The 18,959-nt window shown below is 41.0% G+C and overlaps 2 protein-coding genes across 4 annotated transcripts; both read left to right on the plus strand.

Annotated features, from left to right (window-relative positions):
- The first annotated feature begins 3,627 nt into the window (after window positions 1–3,627).
- LOC144711013 (uncharacterized) lies at window positions 3,628–18,605 on the plus strand. 3 transcript variants are annotated; one of them, XM_078584906.1, is made up of 2 exons: window positions 3,628–5,204; window positions 18,456–18,605. In XM_078584906.1, exon 1 carries the CDS (start codon window positions 3,749–3,751, stop codon window positions 5,198–5,200), a length of 1,452 nt encoding a protein of 483 aa, XP_078441032.1. In that variant the 5' UTR covers window positions 3,628–3,748; the 3' UTR covers window positions 5,201–5,204; window positions 18,456–18,605. The 3 variants fall into 3 exon arrangements, with proteins under 3 accessions (XP_078441032.1, XP_078441031.1, XP_078441030.1); XM_078584905.1 differs by lacking the exon at window positions 18,456–18,605 and adding an exon at window positions 15,965–16,214; XM_078584904.1 differs by lacking the exon at window positions 18,456–18,605 and adding an exon at window positions 16,274–16,668 and having other exon boundaries at window positions 3,631–5,204.
- Window positions 8,995–12,310, plus strand: LOC144711482 (uncharacterized). The gene is made up of 2 exons (XM_078585496.1): window positions 8,995–11,697; window positions 11,997–12,310. Exons 1-2 carry the CDS (start codon window positions 10,668–10,670, stop codon window positions 12,023–12,025), a joined length of 1,059 nt encoding a protein of 352 aa, XP_078441622.1. The 5' UTR covers window positions 8,995–10,667; the 3' UTR covers window positions 12,026–12,310.
- Window positions 18,606–18,959: the final 354 nt, after the last annotated feature.

Raw genomic sequence — 18,959 nt, forward strand, 5'->3', positions numbered from 1 at the left:
TATGTATATTCACAAAAAAATTTATATTGTTAGATTACTTACATAAGTAAAATTAATAAATAATTCAATGTTTGAATGACCTAAGTTTACCATTTTATCTGGTGATAAAATTAACACATATTGAATGATTGAGGGCTAGATCTTTGAGTCCTTTTCCACTTTGTCATCCTAGCTTCTCTATAGGTGTATTTAAGCATCAATATATATCCATGTGTGAATAAATCTCTCCCTAAAGTTTGATGACATAGGTCAAATCTTCATCATATGATTCCTTTTTTCTCTTTTTTCAGTACATTTCATTATTTTTTTTTGCCTTGAAACCTTTTGAAAGATTCACATAAAACATAAAGTTATACAAAGTTATTATCCTGAGTGAATCTCAGAATTCATATTTACTACATTTATATTATTAAACTATATCAAATATATATACTTGCTTTTAAAAAATAACGATGAAGTAAAATACGAATAGAATGTAGTAAAATACAAATAGAATACAGTAATTTTTTTCTTCCCATTTTTGAGAAGCAATCTCTCTCAGATTGAAGCACAAAACTTTGTTATTTTCACACCATTCTAAGTGTCATGATCTTTAGAATGGTTTTGTGAATCATTGAATACCATAAATACCTATGTATCTATAGGATTAAGCTACTATTTTTCTACATTTCTAAAATAGTGTATTAATTTAAAAACATCGATTTCCCTGATCCATTTTAGGCTGAAAATTTTGGATATTGTCTTCTAAACGTCATGTCAAATGAAAGTAAAAAATTAAAATTTATGTTCTGGTGATATTCATGAATAAAATATAAAAATAAATATATAAATAAAAATAAAAGATATTAATTTATCATCTTTCAATGCAATAACTCAATATTCATAATAATGTCGTTTTAAAATTCACACGTTAACACTTTAGTGTTGAAATTAAAATTGTGCTGACTGTATATATTGACCTTATGATGAAGGTAATTACTCGTCTCTAAAATAAAACTTTACATGTTTTTTGGTCCATGTCGAGGATTAAGTCATGATTTATGAATATTATGAGTTATTTATTCAATTTTAGAAGATTTTCTGATGCATGGAATATGATTGAGCCCTACCGATCAGAAATTTATAAATATCAGTATTAAAATTTAAATTTGTTAGAATGAATTTTTGTAAATATCTTAATGTCCTTAATGTTTATGGGTTTTCATGGTTGCATTATTTTCAAGAATACCATTTTGATGAACATTAAATATTATTAATAATTTTTTTATTTTATCATATTTCATAATATATGTAGCCTAAATTAATCATATATAAATGGGGAAAACACAACTATCCAATAAAAAATAGATGATACGGCTTGGACTAATAAAGTGTTAAGATATCAGGTTAAGACCACAACTAATGTGTGCACATAGTTGATATTTCATTGTTCTGATAGATTTTAGGTAAATTCCAGTTATCACAAATATATCTGTAACTAATATTCTAGTTGTGTAATCTTTGACTAAATGGGACCCAACTGTCCCATTAGAATTTTGAAAGAAACCTTCCTAATGACTAGACTATAAATTATCCCAAACTATAGTGAAAGCTTTATGTCTGCCTTCATTACTGATATAGATATTCTTATTCCATGTATTGGAGTGATTGTGCTTGTTGAAGGATAAGATATGAAAAAACTGGTGAGGGAAAGAGATTAAACGCCAGTGCCTTAAGGATGGAGAAATTTGAGTTCGAATCAAGGTCACTGCCTTAGAGAGGGATTTGATAGAAGTCAAGATCCAAGATTCATCTCTTTCTTCATATCTATTCCTCTATATCTTTGTATATATTTTCCCCTGTTCATTACAATCTTCCTCCGAGTGAGGGAAGGATAGTCAGAGAGAGAGGGAACTACAGATGGATACATCATTCCTATATTTGTCTACTGATCTACAATCCATCTATTTTTCAGCCCGTTTGTTCATCAATCTGACATTCATATTTCCATCCATCATTAACACATAACCATCTAAAATCCATACATCCATCCCCAACCATCTACAATCACCATTCATAGATCCAATATATATTAAAAAACATCTTACCTTTCAGCCAATATTTTCACAATTACTCTCACTGATTGGGACAATAATAGAAAGGCAGAATGATAATAATTTTTCATTTCTTTATAAAAATGAAAATGAAACATACACTAGAAATTTAAGAAATTTCTGCGTGTCAACCACCCCTTTTGATTTTTTGTATCATTTAGGTGAAACATACACTAAATAAGAAAAAGCCTTACCTTTCAATCAAGCACATCTCCTCAGTTCACTCTTAATGCAGAATGCAGCGCACAAAAGGAAATAGTGCAAAAATCGAGAGGGCTGGTGGCCCAAAGAGATTTATGATTATTTTAATGTATTTTGTGAGATTATTCAAACATTTCATCTGATCTGATCCAAACTGATATGAAACAAACAGTTTGAATTGAATAGGAAAGGATGATTTGATCCAAACATTGGTCCAGATTGAAAATGCAATTTGATTCTGATACATACATCTAGTGCAAATCAAATTTCACTCGGGTTTGATTAGACATTCAGATTTAATTTCTTGAATCCTCGGTCCAATAACACATTCGAACATTCAGTTAAAATTACTGATCCCTAGTCTCTATCTTCAAATCTCTAGTCTCTATCTTCAAATCTCTAGTCTCTATCTTCAAATCCTCGGTCCAATAACACATTCGAACATTCAGTTAAAATTACTGATCCCTAGTCTCTATCTTCAAATCTCTATCTGTATCATAATCTTTGTCTCTATCTTCAAATCTCTATCTGTATCGTCATCTTAGTCTCTATCTTCAAATCTCTATCTCTATATTCAAATATTTCTCCTTGTCTTCATATCTTTATCTCTGTCTCTAATCTGCAAATCTCTATCTACATCTCTATCTCTATTTTCCTCTCTGTCTCTATCTTCAAATCTCTATCTACATCTCTATCTCTATCTTCCACTCTGTCTCTATCTGCAAATCTCTATCTACATCTCTATCTCTGTCCTCCTCTCCGTTTCCATCTTCAAATATCTTTATATATCCATTTCTCTATCTTCTTCTCTGTCTCTATCTTTAAATATCTATCTACATCTCTTTCTCTATCTTCTTCTCTGTCTCTATCTTTAGCTCAACCATTATGTCTATCTCTATCTCCATCCTTATCTCTGTCTCTACCCCTATTCCCATTTCCCTTTTCAAATCTATACCTTTTTCTCTCTACCTAGATCAACAGTTCTTTATTTTTATCCTTATTTCCCTATCTACATCTCTCTTGCTATCTATCTAGTCTAGTCTAGTCTACTCTGTCTCTCGCTATCTATCTATCTAGTATAGTCTAGTCTAGTCTATCTATCTATCTATCTAGTATAGTCTAGTCTAGTCTAGTCTATCTATCTAGTCTAGTCTAGTCTATCTATCTATCTATCTAGTATAGTCTAGTCTAGTCTAGTCTATCTATCTAGTCTAGTCTATCTATCTATCTATCTATCTAGGATAGTCTAGTCTATCTATCTATCTATCTAGTCTTGTCTAGTCTAGTCTAGTATAGTCTATCTATCTATCTATCTATCTATCCATCTATATATCCATCTATCCATCTATCCATCTATCCATCTATCTATCCATCTATCTATCTATCTATCCATCTATCTTTCGATCTATCCATCTATCTATCAATCTACCACTCTACTGGCCAGCCAGTCCTCCATGCCAGCACCCTCTCCCCCAAGAGGCCAAGACCCAGCCCCAGGCCAGGCCATCAATGAGCGCCTTAACCATGGTGGCCCCAGACGCCCACCCCTTGATTTTGCGCTCCACCAGCGACGAGAGAAAAGAAACCCAGAAGAAGAAGAAGACGAAGAAGACGAAGAAGAAGTCCGTCGCAAAGAAAACCCAGAGAAGAAGCAAGTCTCGCAGTTCCCCCTCCTCCTCCGGCCGATCGGAGCTCGACCCATGGAGCCTGCACCCCCCAAGACCCGCCCCGACGCCCCCGCGAGCTCGTCCCCTTCCCCAGCGGAGCGAAACCGGACATGGGTCGGCCCCGTTCCGAGCTCCGGGCCGAACCCATCTCCCAACTCCTCCCAGTCATGGTGGGAGTCCATCTCCCGCGCCCGGTCCCGGATCCAGTCCCTCTCCGCCGTCCTCGGCCCCTCCTCGGCCGCCGAGCTCGCCGCCATGGCCGACTCCGACCAGCCGGCCCGCGCCCTCCTCGCCTCCCCGGCCGCCTACTCCGCCATGGCCGCCGCCCTCTCCCTCCCCTCCTCCGGCTCGAGCTCCGACGCCCTCTGCCAATGGCTGTACGAGACCCTCCAGTCCCCGGACCCGGACCTCCGGCTCGTCGTCCTCGCCTTCGTCCCCCTCCTCGCCGGGCTCTACCTCTCCCGGGCCGTCGCCGGCTACGCCTCCGGCGCCAATTCCCCCTCCCTGGCCGGCTTCGAGTCGGTCCTGCTCTCCGTCTACGCTGCCGAGGCCCGGTCCCGTGGCGGCAAACCCCTCATCATCCACGTCCCCGACCTCTCCCAGCCGTCCCTCTACCACACCACGAGGCCGCCGCCGCCCCCCGGCCAGCTCCCCCAATCCGTGGCCGTCCTCAGTCCCCCTCTCGAGCCGCAGACGACAGTCAAGTCGACGAAGCGGGCGGCGATCGTCGCCGTCGCGCTCGACGGCTTCGCCAGGCGGATCGCCGCCATGCCCAGCGCCGCCAAGGTGGAATTCTGCGTGTTTGCCGCTGCCTGGGCCGGGGAATTCGGCTCGGGCGACGAGGATCTTGACGCGGTTGACCCCAATTGGGCCTCCGGCGGCCGCGATCTCGACGGGGGGGATCGAATTGCGAGGCTGGAGATCGAGGAGAGGGCCGGGTCGCGGGTTCCGCTGCCGTGGGAGCTGCTTCAGCCTGTGCTGAGGATTCTGGGGCACTGTCTGCTGGCGCCATTGAACCCGCCGGAGGTGAGGGACTCGGCGGCGGTGGCGGTGCGGCGGGTGCATAGGAGAGCTTGCCATGATCTTCTGCCACAGGCAATGCTGGCTGCCAGAAGCTTGATTCAGCTGGATAAGAGGTCCAGAGACGCCTACAGGGCAGCGGCGCCGCCGACGTCTTCCACCAACCCCAACACCCCCTCCAAGCCAAGGAAACCAGAGATGCTTCTCTCTTCTAAATGAGCAGGTATCCCTGCAACTTCCCTCCCAATTCTTCTGGGCAGATGTTAGGTTGGTTGTATAGTGAAACTGGATGGGGATCTTGATTCTCTTGAGATTGCTTTTTCTGGTCATTGTTTTACATCTTCTTTTTTTTTGGGTGATTGTTTTCTTTAATGTTTTCCTTCTTTATATCTTTTGATTGCTGCTTTACCTGGTGCATTTTTCTCCCATTTATGGATCCTCGGAGATTTCATCAAATAACAGTTTTAGATGGTAGGTTGTATAGTGAAACTGGATGGAGATCTTGATTCTCTTGAGAATGCTTTTCCTAGTCATTGTTTTACATCTTCTTTTTTTTTGGGTGATTGTTTTCTTTAATGTTTTCCATCTTTTATATCTTTTGATTGCTGCTTTACCTGGTGCATTTTTCTCCCATTTATGGATCCTCGGAGATTTCATCAAATAACAGTTTTAGATGGTAGGTTGTATAGTGAAACTGGATGGAGATCTTGATTCTCTTGAGAATACTTTTTCTGGTCATTGTTTTACATCTTCTTTTTTTTTGGGTGATTGTTTTCTTTAATGTTTTCCATCTTTTATATCTTTTGATTGCTGCTTTACCTGGTGCATTTTTCTCCCATTTATGGATCCTCGGAGATTTCATCAAATAACAGTTTTAGATGGTAGGTTGTATAGTGAAACTGGATGGAGATCTTGATTCTCTTGAGAATGCTTTTCCTGGTCATTGTTTTACATCTTCTTTTTTTTTGGGTGATTGTTTTCTTTAATGTTTTCCATCTTTTATATCTTTTGATTGCTGCTTTACCTGGTGCATTTTTCTCCCATTTATGGATCCTCGGAGATTTCATCAAATAACAGTTTTAGATGGTAGGTTGTATAGTGAAACTGGATGGAGATCTTGATTCTCTTGAGAATACTTTTTCTGGTCATTGTTTTACATCTTCTTTTTTTTTGGGTGATTGTTTTCTTTAATGTTTTCCATCTTTTATATCTTTTGATTGCTGCTTTACCTGGTGCATTTTTCTCCCATTTATGGATCCTCGGAGATTTCATCAAATAACAGTTTTAGATGGTAGGTTGTATAGTGAAACTGGATGGAGATCTTGATTCTCTTGAGAATACTTTTTCTGGTCATTGTTTTACATCTTCTTTTTTTTTTGGGTGATTGTTTTCTTTAATGTTTTCCATCTTTTATATCTTTTGATTGCTGCTTTACCTGGTGCATTTTTCTCCCATTTATGGATCCTCGGAGATTTCATCAAATAACAGTTTTAGATGGTAGGTTGTATAGTGAAACTGGATGGAGATCTTGATTCTCTTGAGAATGCTTTTCCTGGTCATTGTTTTACATCTTCTTTTTTTTTGGGTGATTGTTTTCTTTAATGTTTTCCATCTTTTATATCTTTTGATTGCTGCTTTACCTGGTGCATTTTTCTCCCATTTATGGATCCTCGGAGATTTCATCAAATAACAGTTTTAGATGGTAGGTTGTATAGTGAAACTGGATGGAGATCTTGATTCTCTTGAGAATACTTTTTCTGGTCATTGTTTTACATCTTCTTTTTTTTTGGGTGATTGTTTTCTTTAATGTTTTCCTTCTTTATATCTTTTGATTGCTGCTTTACCTGGTGCATTTTTCTCCCATTTATGGATCCTCGGAGATTTCATCAAATAACAGTTTTAGATGGTAGGTTGTATAGTGAAACTGGATGGAGATCTTGATTCTCTTGAGAATGCTTTTCCTGGTCATTGTTTTACATCTTCTTTTTTTTTGGGTGATTGTTTTCTTTAATGTTTTCCATCTTTTATATCTTTTGATTGCTGCTTTACCTGGTGCATTTTTCTCCCATTTATGGATCCTCGGAGATTTCATCAAATAACAGTTTTAGATGGTAGGTTGTATAGTGAAACTGGATGGAGATCTTGATTCTCTTGAGAATACTTTTTCTGGTCATTGTTTTACATCTTCTTTTTTTTTGGGTGATTGTTTTCTTTAATGTTTTCCTTCTTTATATCTTTTGATTGCTGCTTTACCTGGTGCATTTTTCTCCCATTTATGGATCCTCGGAGATTTCATCAAATAACAGTTTTAGATGGTAGGTTGTATAGTGAAACTGGATGGAGATCTTGATTCTCTTGAGAATGCTTTTCCTGGTCATTGTTTTACATCTTCTTTTTTTTGGGTGATTGTTTTCTTTAATGTTTTCCATCTTTTATATCTTTTGATTGCTGCTTTACCTGGTGCATTTTTCTCCCATTTATGGATCCTCGGAGATTTCATCAAATAACAGTTTTAGATGGTAGGTTGTATAGTGAAACTGGATGGAGATCTTGATTCTCTTGAGAATACTTTTTCTGGTCATTGTTTTACATCTTCTTTTTTTTTGGGTGATTGTTTTCTTTAATGTTTTCCATCTTTTATATCTTTTGATTGCTGCTTTACCTGGTGCATTTTTCTCCCATTTATGGATCCTCGGAGATTTCATCAAATAACAGTTTTAGATGGTAGGTTGTATAGTGAAACTGGATGGAGATCTTGATTCTCTTGAGAATGCTTTTCCTGGTCATTGTTTTACATCTTCTTTTTTTGGGTGATTGTTTTCTTTAATGTTTTCCATCTTTTATATCTTTTGATTGCTGCTTTACCTGGTGCATTTTTCTCCCATTTATGGATCCTCGGAGATTTCATCAAATAACAGTTTTAGATGGTAGGTTGTATAGTGAAACTGGATGGAGATCTTGATTCTCTTGAGAATACTTTTTCTGGTCATTGTTTTACATCTTCTTTTTTTTTGGGTGATTGTTTTCTTTAATGTTTTCCTTCTTTATATCTTTTGATTGCTGCTTTACCTGGTGCATTTTTCTCCCATTTATGGATCCTCGGAGATTTCATCAAATAACAGTTTTAGATGGTAGGTTGTATAGTGAAACTGGATGGAGATCTTGATTCTCTTGAGAATGCTTTTCCTAGTCATTGTTTTACATCTTCTTTTTTTTTGGGTGATTGTTTTCTTTAATGTTTTCCTTCTTTATATCTTTTGATTGCTGCTTTACCTGGTGCATTTTTCTCCCATTTATGGATCCTCGGAGATTTCATCAAATAACAGTTTTAGATGGTAGGTTGTATAGTGAAACTGGATGGAGATCTTGATTCTCTTGAGAATGCTTTTTCTGGTCATTGTTTTACATCTTCTTTTTTTTTGGGTGATTGTTTTCTTTAATGTTTTCCATCTTTTATATCTTTTGATTGCTGCTTTACCTGGTGCATTTTTCTCCCATTTATGGATCCTCGGAGATTTCATCAAATAACAGTTTTAGATGGTAGGTTGTATAATGAAACTGGATGGAGATCTTGATTCTCTTGAGAATGCTTTTCCTGGTCATTGTTTTACATCTTCTTTTTTTTGGGTGATTGTTTTCTTTAATGTTTTCCATCTTTTATATCTTTTGATTGCTGCTTTACCTGGTGCATTTTTCTCCCATTTATGGATCCTCGGAGATTTCATCAAATAACAGTTTTAGATGGTAGGTTGTATAGTGAAACTGGATGGAGATCTTGATTCTCTTGAGAATGCTTTTTCTGGTCATTGTTTTACATCTTCTTTTTTTGGGTGATTGTTTTCTTTAATGTTTTCCATCTTTTATATCTTTTGATTGCTGCTTTACCTGGTGCATTTTTCTCCCATTTATGGATCCTCGGAGATTTCATCAAATAACAGTTTTAGATGGTAGGTTGTATAATGAAACTGGATGGAGATCTTGATTCTCTTGAGAATGCTTTTCCTGGTCATTGTTTTACATCTTCTTTTTTTTGGGTGATTGTTTTCTTTAATGTTTTCCATCTTTTATATCTTTTGATTGCTGCTTTACCTGGTGCATTTTTCTCCCATTTATGGATCCTCGGAGATTTCATCAAATAACAGTTTTAGATGGTAGGTTGTATAGTGAAACTGGATGGAGATCTTGATTCTCTTGAGGATGCTTTTTCTGGTCATTGTTTTACATCTTCTTTTTTTTTTGGGTGATTGTTTTCTTTAATGTTTTCCATCTTTTATATCTTTTGATTGCTGCTTTACCTGGTGCATTTTTCTCCCATTTATGGATCCTCGGAGATTTCATCAAATAACAGTTTTAGATGGTAGGTTGTATAGTGAAACTGGATGGAGATCTTGATTCTCTTGAGGATGCTTTTTCTGGTCATTGTTTTACATCTTCTTTTTTTTTGGGTGATTGTTTTCTTTAATGTTTTCCATCTTTTATATCTTTTGATTGCTGCTTTACCTGGTGCATTTTTCTCCCATTTATGGATCCTCGGAGATTTCATCAAATAACAGTTTTAGATGGTAGGTTGTATAGTGAAACTGGATGGAGATCTTGATTCTCTTGAGAATGCTTTTCCTGGTCATTGTTTTACATCTTCTTTTTTTTTGGGTGATTGTTTTCTTTAATGTTTTCCATCTTTTATATCTTTTGATTGCTGCTTTACCTGGTGCATTTTTCTCCCATTTATGGATCCTCGGAGATTTCATCAAATAACAGTTTTAGATGGTAGGTTGTATAGTGAAACCGGATGGAGATCTTGATTCTCTTGAGAATGATTCTTCTAGTCATTGTCTCACATCTTCTTTTTTTTCTTGGATCATTGTTTTCTTTAAGTTTTCCTTGTTTATATCTTTTGATTGCTGCTTTTACTGGTGCATTTTTCTCTCATTTATGGATCCTCGGAAATTTCATCAAACAATAGTTTTAAATCCCTACGTCACATTTTTTTTATTTATGAGAGTCTAACGAAACAGATGTTATATATGTTGATTTAGGAAATTAATTAATTAACAAGCGTGGTTCAGTGATTTGTGCTAATTTTATGTTATCAAATGCATGCGACTTCTTAATTATCCCAGTGTACTATACTCCACATCTTAATGAGTAGGGTTTCTGATCAGAATCTGCAGTTTTTGGTTCAATCGTTCGTTTTTAATCTTTTTTGGTCTAATATCCTGTTGAACCGAGTCTCTCTCTCTCTCTCCCTCTCTCTCTCTCTCTCTCTCTCTTTCTCTTTTTTCACTTTATTTCTTTCTCCATTGTGAGTGGGCCACGTTCTATAAGTGGCCCACGTGGGAGTTCTTTCCTTTTATTCGAATTTCACTTAAGTAAAATCCCACGTGTGAGCCTTTAAGTGACTCACACGTGGGACCTTGTAATGGGGCCTCTTAAAAGGCCCCAAGCCCTAGCCGTGAAAAACACTTCTTTGTTTTTGTTCTTTTTTGTCTACAAGACTTTGTCTCAGGCGCCGCTATTGGCTGGAGCTTCTCCTCTCCTCAATATCTCTCTATTTCTCCCAAACTAACATGGTATCAGAGCATCTCTGATCCTCGAAGGGCTCATCAACTGGAGCAGATCAAGTCGTTGTTGGAGGTGTTCCCTGTTGCTGTTAGCTCGTCTCAGATTTCCTCAAGCTCTGTCTGCAATGGCAAACAATGGCGATGAAAGTTTGGCTACTTTTGATGAAGGACTGAGTGGAGTTAGACAAGGAGAGTCTGACTCTCCTCAAGTTCAAGATGCTGGTCGTCCTAACTTTATTTTTCCCCCACCAGAAGTCAAGTTTGATGGGGGAAATATGTTTGAGTGGTCCAAGATGGTCACTCTCACTCTGTATGGATGCCAGCTGGGAGACCACTTGACAGATGATCCAAGAGCTGCATCGGATCCAGAGTACAAAAAATGGAGGGCTGAGGAATCTCTGATCCTTAGCTGGATGCTCAGATCGATGACACCAGAGATGCGACGAGATTTCCTCTACTGTGATACAGTAAAAGAAATGTGGAATGATATTCAGAAATACAGTGAAGAACAGAGTCATGACTGGAGGATTTACGAGTTAAATGTCCAGGCGACTCAAGCACGTCAAGGGACGGACAATGTACTTCAGTACTCCTCAAAACTAAAAGCAGTATGGAGAGAAATTGACTACTTGTGGCCCACTCACAACCCACAGTCAGTGGAGCGGCAGTATATTTTGAAGCAGAGATTATTTACTTTTCTGATGGGTCTCAATCCCACATATGAATCTGTGAGGAGCCAACTCCTGCACAGAGAAAAATTGCCTAGTCTGGAAGAAGCTATTGGAGCAATCAGACAGGCAGAGAGTCGACTGCGTGTTGCCTCTGATCCTCAGACTCAAAATTCCGCTGCATTTTTATCAAGGAAGCCAGAGGCTAAAGCGGCTCCAAATACGAGCTGGCCCACTCGTCCACCGCCACCTAACTCGACTGCTTCACCAGAAGGGGAAGACATTCGTGATGCGCTGTTCTGCGCCTACTGCAAAAGGCGTCGACATACTAAAGAGAATTGTTGGAAGCTAGCATGCAAGAATCAGAACGCAGGGAAGAAGGCTTATGTATCTACTTCCCAACCACAAAACTCTGGAGCAGCCGGGACGAGTCAAGCAGTTGAAGAAGTGCAAGAAAAACTCAGCTCTACCTCATTGGCAAAGTCAGGTAATTCCTCTCCCCATGATTGGATTGCCAATACTGGGGCAACAGATCATATGTCCCCAGATGCGTCGCAATTCAGCGAGTATAGCCCTACTGCAGTGACACATAGAGTCCAAACAGCTGGAGATGGTTATCTGTCAGTAAAGGGAGTTGGAAAGATTCGGGTTCCCCCCCTTGGGCTCCTCAAAGAAGTCTTACATGTAGAGGGCCTAAGGACAAACTTGATATCTATACAAAAAGTAGTAGATGATTTGGGTTGTCAATTTATTCTGGACAGTGATGACTGTTTTTTGTATGACAAGGTCTCCGGGAGGAAGATTTCGTCCTTTAGGAGGGAAGGTGGCTTACTCATCCTTGATGGCTTGCCTCGACAGTGCATGGTGTCACAACATACGATCACCAAGGAGGAAAGGGTGATCCGTTTACATCAACGGATGGGACACCCTCCTTTTGACTTACTTAAGACTTGTTATCCCTCTATGTTTAATGGGATTTTAGCTGAAAAATTATTTTGTGAGGCCTGTTGTATGGCCAAACTTCGAAGAACTACTTTTAAATTTATGGATGATCGCTGCTCTTCCCCGTTTGATTGTATACACAGTGATGTTTGGGGGCCCTGCCCAGTAGAGAGTTTAACGGGCAGCCGTTATTTCATTGTGTTTGTTGACGATCGCGATGGGCGATGTGGCTATACTTGCTGAAATCTAAAGCAGAAGTGCCAACAGTAATTATCGAATTCTGCAGTTTAATTCAGAATCAGTTTGGGAAGAAGATCAAACGTTTTCGATCTGATAATGGAACTGAGTTCCTCAATGCCGAAGTTAAGTCGTACTTTATGAGCCAGGGGATTATACATGAGACGTCATGTGTCAACACCCCTCAGCAAAATGGGCTAGCTGAGAGGCGTTTGGGTTACACATTGGCCACTGCCAAGTCACTATTATTTCAAGCAAAGTTGTCCAAAAAATACTGGGGAGAGGCGGTACAGACAGCAGCCTATCTGATAAACAGAATTCCTATGAAAGTCATTGATCTTAACAATCCCCTGGATCGACTATGAGAATTTTTTCCGAAAGTTCGTCTGTTCTCTGGACTTCCTGCTCGAGTATTCAAATGTGTGGTGTATGTGCATCAGAATTTAGGCAAACTTGACCCACGAGCAATCCGTTGCATATTTGTTGGATACTCTGGGACTCAAAAGGGATATAGGTGCTTTCACCCTCCTTCAAGAAGATTCTTTGTGTCGACAGATGTGGTGTTTAACGAGACAGAACTGTACTCCACTGTTGAAAATGTGTATGCGACAACCTAGACTGAACAAGGCTCACACGTATTTGAATTTCTACGTCATTTGACTCCTGATCAAACCCATTGTTCTACTGTCACTCCAGCTGGGGAGATCGAGGTCAACACAAGCGGGCAGATAGTTGATGATGCCGAAGATGAATTGATTCAGCCTTCGGATGAGCAGGGTGAACCAGCGGGAGCTATGGACAATCAAATTAATCCTGAGGAAGAATTGACCCAAGAAGTTTCGGAACACTCACTAGAAGATGCAGTTGCAGATACCAATGTAGAAGCATCGGATGATGACTCAGGTTGGCCTATAGCATTGAGGAAGGGAGTAAGGTCGTGCCGAGCTAAGGCGAAGTACCCGATCAGCCATTACGTGAAATATGAAAGACTGAGCAGTCAGTATCGGAGTTTTCTCACTCTGCTGGGTGAAATTGTTGTTCCAGACAGAGTCGAGGATGCCCTCCGAGATCCGGGTTGGAAAGCAGCTATGGATGATGAAATGTATGCTCTCATGAAGAATGACACTTGGGAGATTACTTCCTGCCCAAGGAAAGAAGGCAGTGGGATGTCGATGGGTGTTCACACCCAAATTTCTGGCAGATAGAACGTTGGAAAGGCTCAAGGCCAGACTAGTGGCAAAGGGTTACACAAACAGAGGGAATTGATTATGGTGAGACATTCGCGAGAGCAAAGTTTAACACCGTCAGTCTTGATTGCACTTGCAGCTAAGTGTGATTGGGAAATTTTTCAGTTTGATGTGAAGAACGCATTTCTCCATGGAGAGTTGGAAGAAGAAGTCTATATGCAGCTTCCCGGGATATCGATTGACAGAAAAACCAAATCAAGTATGTCGACTGAAGAAGGCTCTGTATGGGTTGAAACAATCACCGAGGGCATGGTTTGGACGCTTCACCAAGGCCATGGTAGAATTGAATTACTATCAAGCTAGAGGAGATCATGCTCTCTTTATCAAGAAGGGAGCAGGTGGAGCAGTTACTGTTCTACTAGTCTATGTGGACGATATACTTGTTACTGGTGGAGATATAGAAGAAATTGATCGGTTGACCAAGGCACTGTCCAAACAATTTGATATGAAGGAACTTGGCCCACTGAAGTATTTTCGGGGTCTTGAGGTTGCATACTCCAACGAAGGTATTTCTCTCAGCCAACATAAGTATACGTTGGATCTGCTGCAGGAAACTGGGCAATTGGGGTGTAAGCCAGCGACAACCCCCCTTGATATTAATGTAAAGATTGGAAAAGGAGATGGAGCGGCGGTAGACATACATCTTTATCAAAGGTTGATTGGGAAACTGATTTACCTCAACCATACAAGACCAGATATCTCGTATGCTGTCAGCCTATTGAGTCAGTTCATGAGTGAGCCATATGAAATTCATTTGCGAGCAGCTTACAGGATTCTGGCATATTTGAAATTCACTGTTGGACAAGGACTTCTATTCACTCGTGAAGGAGGTCTGACGTTAGAAGCCTATACTGACTCTGATTGGGCCGGGTCGGTGATTGATCGTCGCTCTACATCCGGTTACTGTACACTCTTGGGTGGTAGTTTGGTCACTTGGAGGAGTAAGAAGCAGAAGGAAGTCTCTCTGTCTAGTGCGAAAGCTGAACTTCGAGCACTTAAGCGGGGTGTCTCAGAATGTCGCTGGTTGAAGCATTTGTTGGAGGATATTGGATTATATGATGGTGAAGGAATCAAACTCTACTGTGACAATCAGTCTGCCCTTGCAATTGCCAGAAATCCTGTTCAACATGACAGGACCAAGCATATGGCCATTAATCGGCATTATCTTTCGGAGAACATTGATCGGGAAATTATTCGACCAGAGTACATTCCATCCGTCGACCAAAAAGCCGAGATCTTCACCAAGCCTCTGCCTGGTCCGAGATTTCAACAGTTAGTGTCCAAGCTAGGCATGGTCAACATCCACACCTAGCTTGCGGGGGGGTGTTGAACCGAGTCTCTCTCTCTCTCCCTCTCTCTCCCTCTCTCTCTCTCTCTCTCTCTCCCTCTCTCTCCCTCTCTCTCTCTCTCTTTCTCTTTTTTCACTTTATTTCTTTCTCCATTGTGAGTGGGCCACGTTCTATAAGTGGCCCACGTGGGAGTTCTTTCCTTTTATTCGAATTTCACTTAAGTAAAATCCCACGTGTGAGCCTTTAAGTGACTCACACGTGGGACCTTGTAATGGGGCCTCTTAAAAGGCCCCAAGCCCTAGCCGTGAAAAACACTTCTTTGTTTTTGTTCTTTTTTGTCTACAAGACTTTGTCTCAGGCGCCGCTATTGGCTGGAGCTTCTCCTCTCCTCAACATCTCTCTATTTCTCCCAAACTAACATATCCATTCTTCAGATCTCTTGATTGCTTAAATATTTTTTGAAATTCTCTCTTATTTATGACCATTGGACATACTTGGAATAATTATGTAGATTTTGTGATATTCACCCATAGATTTTGTCTCTCTCCTCTTCTCCTTGGTATAACCAAACAAAAGAGGGACCTGTTGTGGTAATGAATTTCTCAATCATCTAGACTCAATCATGTTTATTGGCATGACTTAGCCTGATCATCTAGAGTGGAACATGTCATGCAACTTCTTGTTCCTTCTTCTGGTTTATCAGTTTATGGATATTTTGTCAAACTATAACTTCCCACTCATGACAAATAAAGTATGAGCCTAGTGTACTTTTTTCTGGAGATATTCTGTAATTATCAATGTTGATCGAAGAGATTTGTGGTTAGACTTAAATCCATTTGTTTTATGCAACATAATACTTTTCAAATTCAAAATTAGAATGTTCTAGTTATCTCACTAAATTAGCTGATACTTCAAATATAAAACATAATGTGTTCCCACAGTCTCTTTAATCTTGGAGACCTTTCTAAATTTCATTCAACTATATTTTTCAAAGAATTTCAAGGGTTGAAGCGCCTATTTTTTAACAAATTTTGTGAAGAATTGGGGGAAACGATGACTACGGACACACCCACTGAGCCCTACTTGTTCATTCCCCTGTTTATCGAAGGCATTCTTCCAGGGAGGGGGTACCCCTTTACACGGTCTTTGTCTGCTGCCCCCTGACATTCTTTGAAATTCTGTTTTTCCAAGATTTTTTAAATATTTTAATTTACTTATGAAATGTGTTCTTAAATGTTTGTTGTTTGCTACTATTTATGATTGTGTGAAGACTCTTCAACAAACTGAATGTTTATACAATTTAAGAGAGTCTTCACTTACAATGTCACGTCTTCAATTGTATCCACAGAATCAGGTTACAACTTGTAGACAGTTGCAGCTATGTCTTTGTGGAAATAGAGCCATGTGAAACAAAGGGGAGATCACTCAATTGATATCAAACCTCCTTAAGGGGTTTGTTCTACAATGTTTGTAAAACTATCCCAGCTCCATACCTCCTTAATTTGCTTGGCTTTTGCCTTCACCGTCATGTTTCAACCTTTGGGATGACATCAAACATTCTGACCAGTCTCCTGCCCTTTTCTCCAACCTGACCCAAGTGCTTTTTGTTGACACTTAAGCTTTTTTTTTTGTAACTAAGAGTCCCATATGGGACATTCTTAACTAGCCCATTAGGGCTCCCCTATATAAACACTTGTAATCCCCTCTTATCTTTTTAATCAAGTTGGTTTTCTCTTTCTCAAACCTCTTTCTTGGTTCAACATGGTATCAGAGCCGAAACCCTAAATTTCGCACTCATCATCGCTCCGACTCACGGGCTCCTGCTGTCGTCGTGCGTCCTCTGCTCAATCGACCAACTGACCGCGATCGATCGACCGACCAGCTCTCTCTCTCTCTCTCTCTCTCTCTCTCTCTCTCTCTCTCTCTCTCTCTCTCTCTCTCCCCGCGCGCGGACCCTCTCCTTCGCGAACCCTCTCTTTCTTCGTGCGGAGTAGCCTCTCTGCGCGCATCCGCGGGTGACCTGCTCCATCCGGGTTCCATGTGCGCGTCCCGCGGGTGACCTGCTTCATCCGGGTTCTCCTGCGCCTCGATCCGTGCTGTCTGATGTTTGAAGAACAGACCTCTGCCTCTCAGACATCTGGGATGACTCCGATGCATTCTCCTGTGCCTCCAACAGCGGCTGCATCGACTAGTCTCATCGGTCCAGCACCATTTACTTTGCCCAAGATGCCGCCCGATGGAATTTTCATTGGCTTCAACCTCCTTCAATGGTGACAGCACGTGCAGATCACTCTAAAAGGACGACTAATGCGTCATTTAATGGAAGACGGACTACCGGTGATGGACCCAACATACTATGATTGGCTCAACGTTGAAGGAGTCATTCAACGCTGGCTACTTGACAGTATCGCCCCTAAAATTAAGGGGGAGTTTCTGTCTTTGGCGAGTGCTCGAGCCGTCTGGGAAGCCGCCCTCAACAACCACTCCAAGAGGAACAATAGTGCCATTTTGTACGAATTGGTGCATCAGGCCGTTAATCTTCGTCAAGGGGATCGGACGGTATTGGAGTACAGTAATGAACTCACCTCTTTGTGGAATGAGATCGACCATTACATGCCACCAGAGGTGAATTCGGTGGAGCGGGGGTATGTGCTACAACTTCGTGTGTTTCAATTCCTGATGGGTCTCAACCCGGAATATGAATCACTACGTGGCCAACTTATTCATCGGGAGAAGATGCTCACCTACCAAGATGCACTCTGGAGTGTACGGATTGAGGAGTCTCGGTTTCAGCAGGCACCTTCCCTCACCTCGGCATTTGCGGCAACACCAGCCGCGGCTACTCATGCTTCATCGCCGAATTCTTCCGCCCGAGGGACTTCATCTCGCTCGGAGGAGTCTCCCAGGGTGATCCCACACTCTTCTGCAATTATTGCAAGAAGAGGGGTCACTCAAAGGAAACCTGCTTCAAGCTCCAACGGAAGCAGACTCAACAGAGTCACCTTATTGCCGCTGCCCCTCCTGCCAGCTCACCGAGCGTGCCGAGTCCAGGACAAGTGCCTATGCAGTATATTCTGCTTCCGGCCAATGCCTCCTCATATCCTAGCTTCACTCTTGAGGAAATGGAGCGTCTTCGACGTCTTCTTGATCCTCCCGTCGTGGGCTCGTGTTCTTTAGCCCACGCATGTACGTCCACCGCTCTTGCCTCTCCAACCTTGACTTTCGGAAAATTTCCTTCGTCATCTTCCACTTGGCTTCTTGATTCTGGTGCCACCGCTCATATGACTCCTAATCCTTGAGCTTTTTCAACCTATGAACCTGTTTCTAGTCATTCCAAAGTCAAAACCGCCTTTGGAGATCTTCTCACCGTCGCGGGTGTTGGTCATGTTACTCTTTCCCCTTCTATGACACTTTCGCGCGTTCTTCATGTTCCTCGTCTTGCTCATCATCTCCTATCTCTATCCCGACTTGTTCGTGATTTAAACCATGATCTCACCTTTTCTCCAAATTCCTGTTTTTATCGTGACAAGGTGTCGGGGGAGACAATTTCACTTGCTGAGGAGCGTGAGGGGCTCTACCTTGTTTGACCTTCTTCCTCTTCTCTTGCTGTTGCTGCTACTGTTTCCCTCTCGGCGTCTCATGACCAATTGTGGCTTCTTCATCGACGCCTCGGACATCCCTCTTTTGACACCCTTTATCGTCTATTTCCTAAACTTTTCCAGGGTCATGCTGTTGACCGTTTTGTTTGTGACGCATGTCGAATTGCTAAACATCATCACACAACATATCCTTTATCTTCATCTTGTGCAACCACGCCTTTTTCTCTTGTTCATACCAATGTTTGGGGTCCGGCCCCCCTTCACAGCACTTTTGGCGCTCGATGGCTTGTTATTTTCGTTGACGACGCTACCTGTTTCACGTGGGCTTACCTTTTAAAACACAAATCCCAACTTTCCACCATCATTCCCTAGTTTTACTCCCTTATCCAAACCCAATTCTCCACCCCCATCCGTCACTTTCGCTCCGACAACGCC

Source organism: Wolffia australiana, chromosome 13 (assembly GCF_029677425.1).
Source record: "Wolffia australiana isolate 7733 chromosome 13, ASM2967742v1".
Classification (NCBI taxonomy): Eukaryota; Viridiplantae; Streptophyta; class Magnoliopsida; order Alismatales; family Araceae; genus Wolffia; species Wolffia australiana.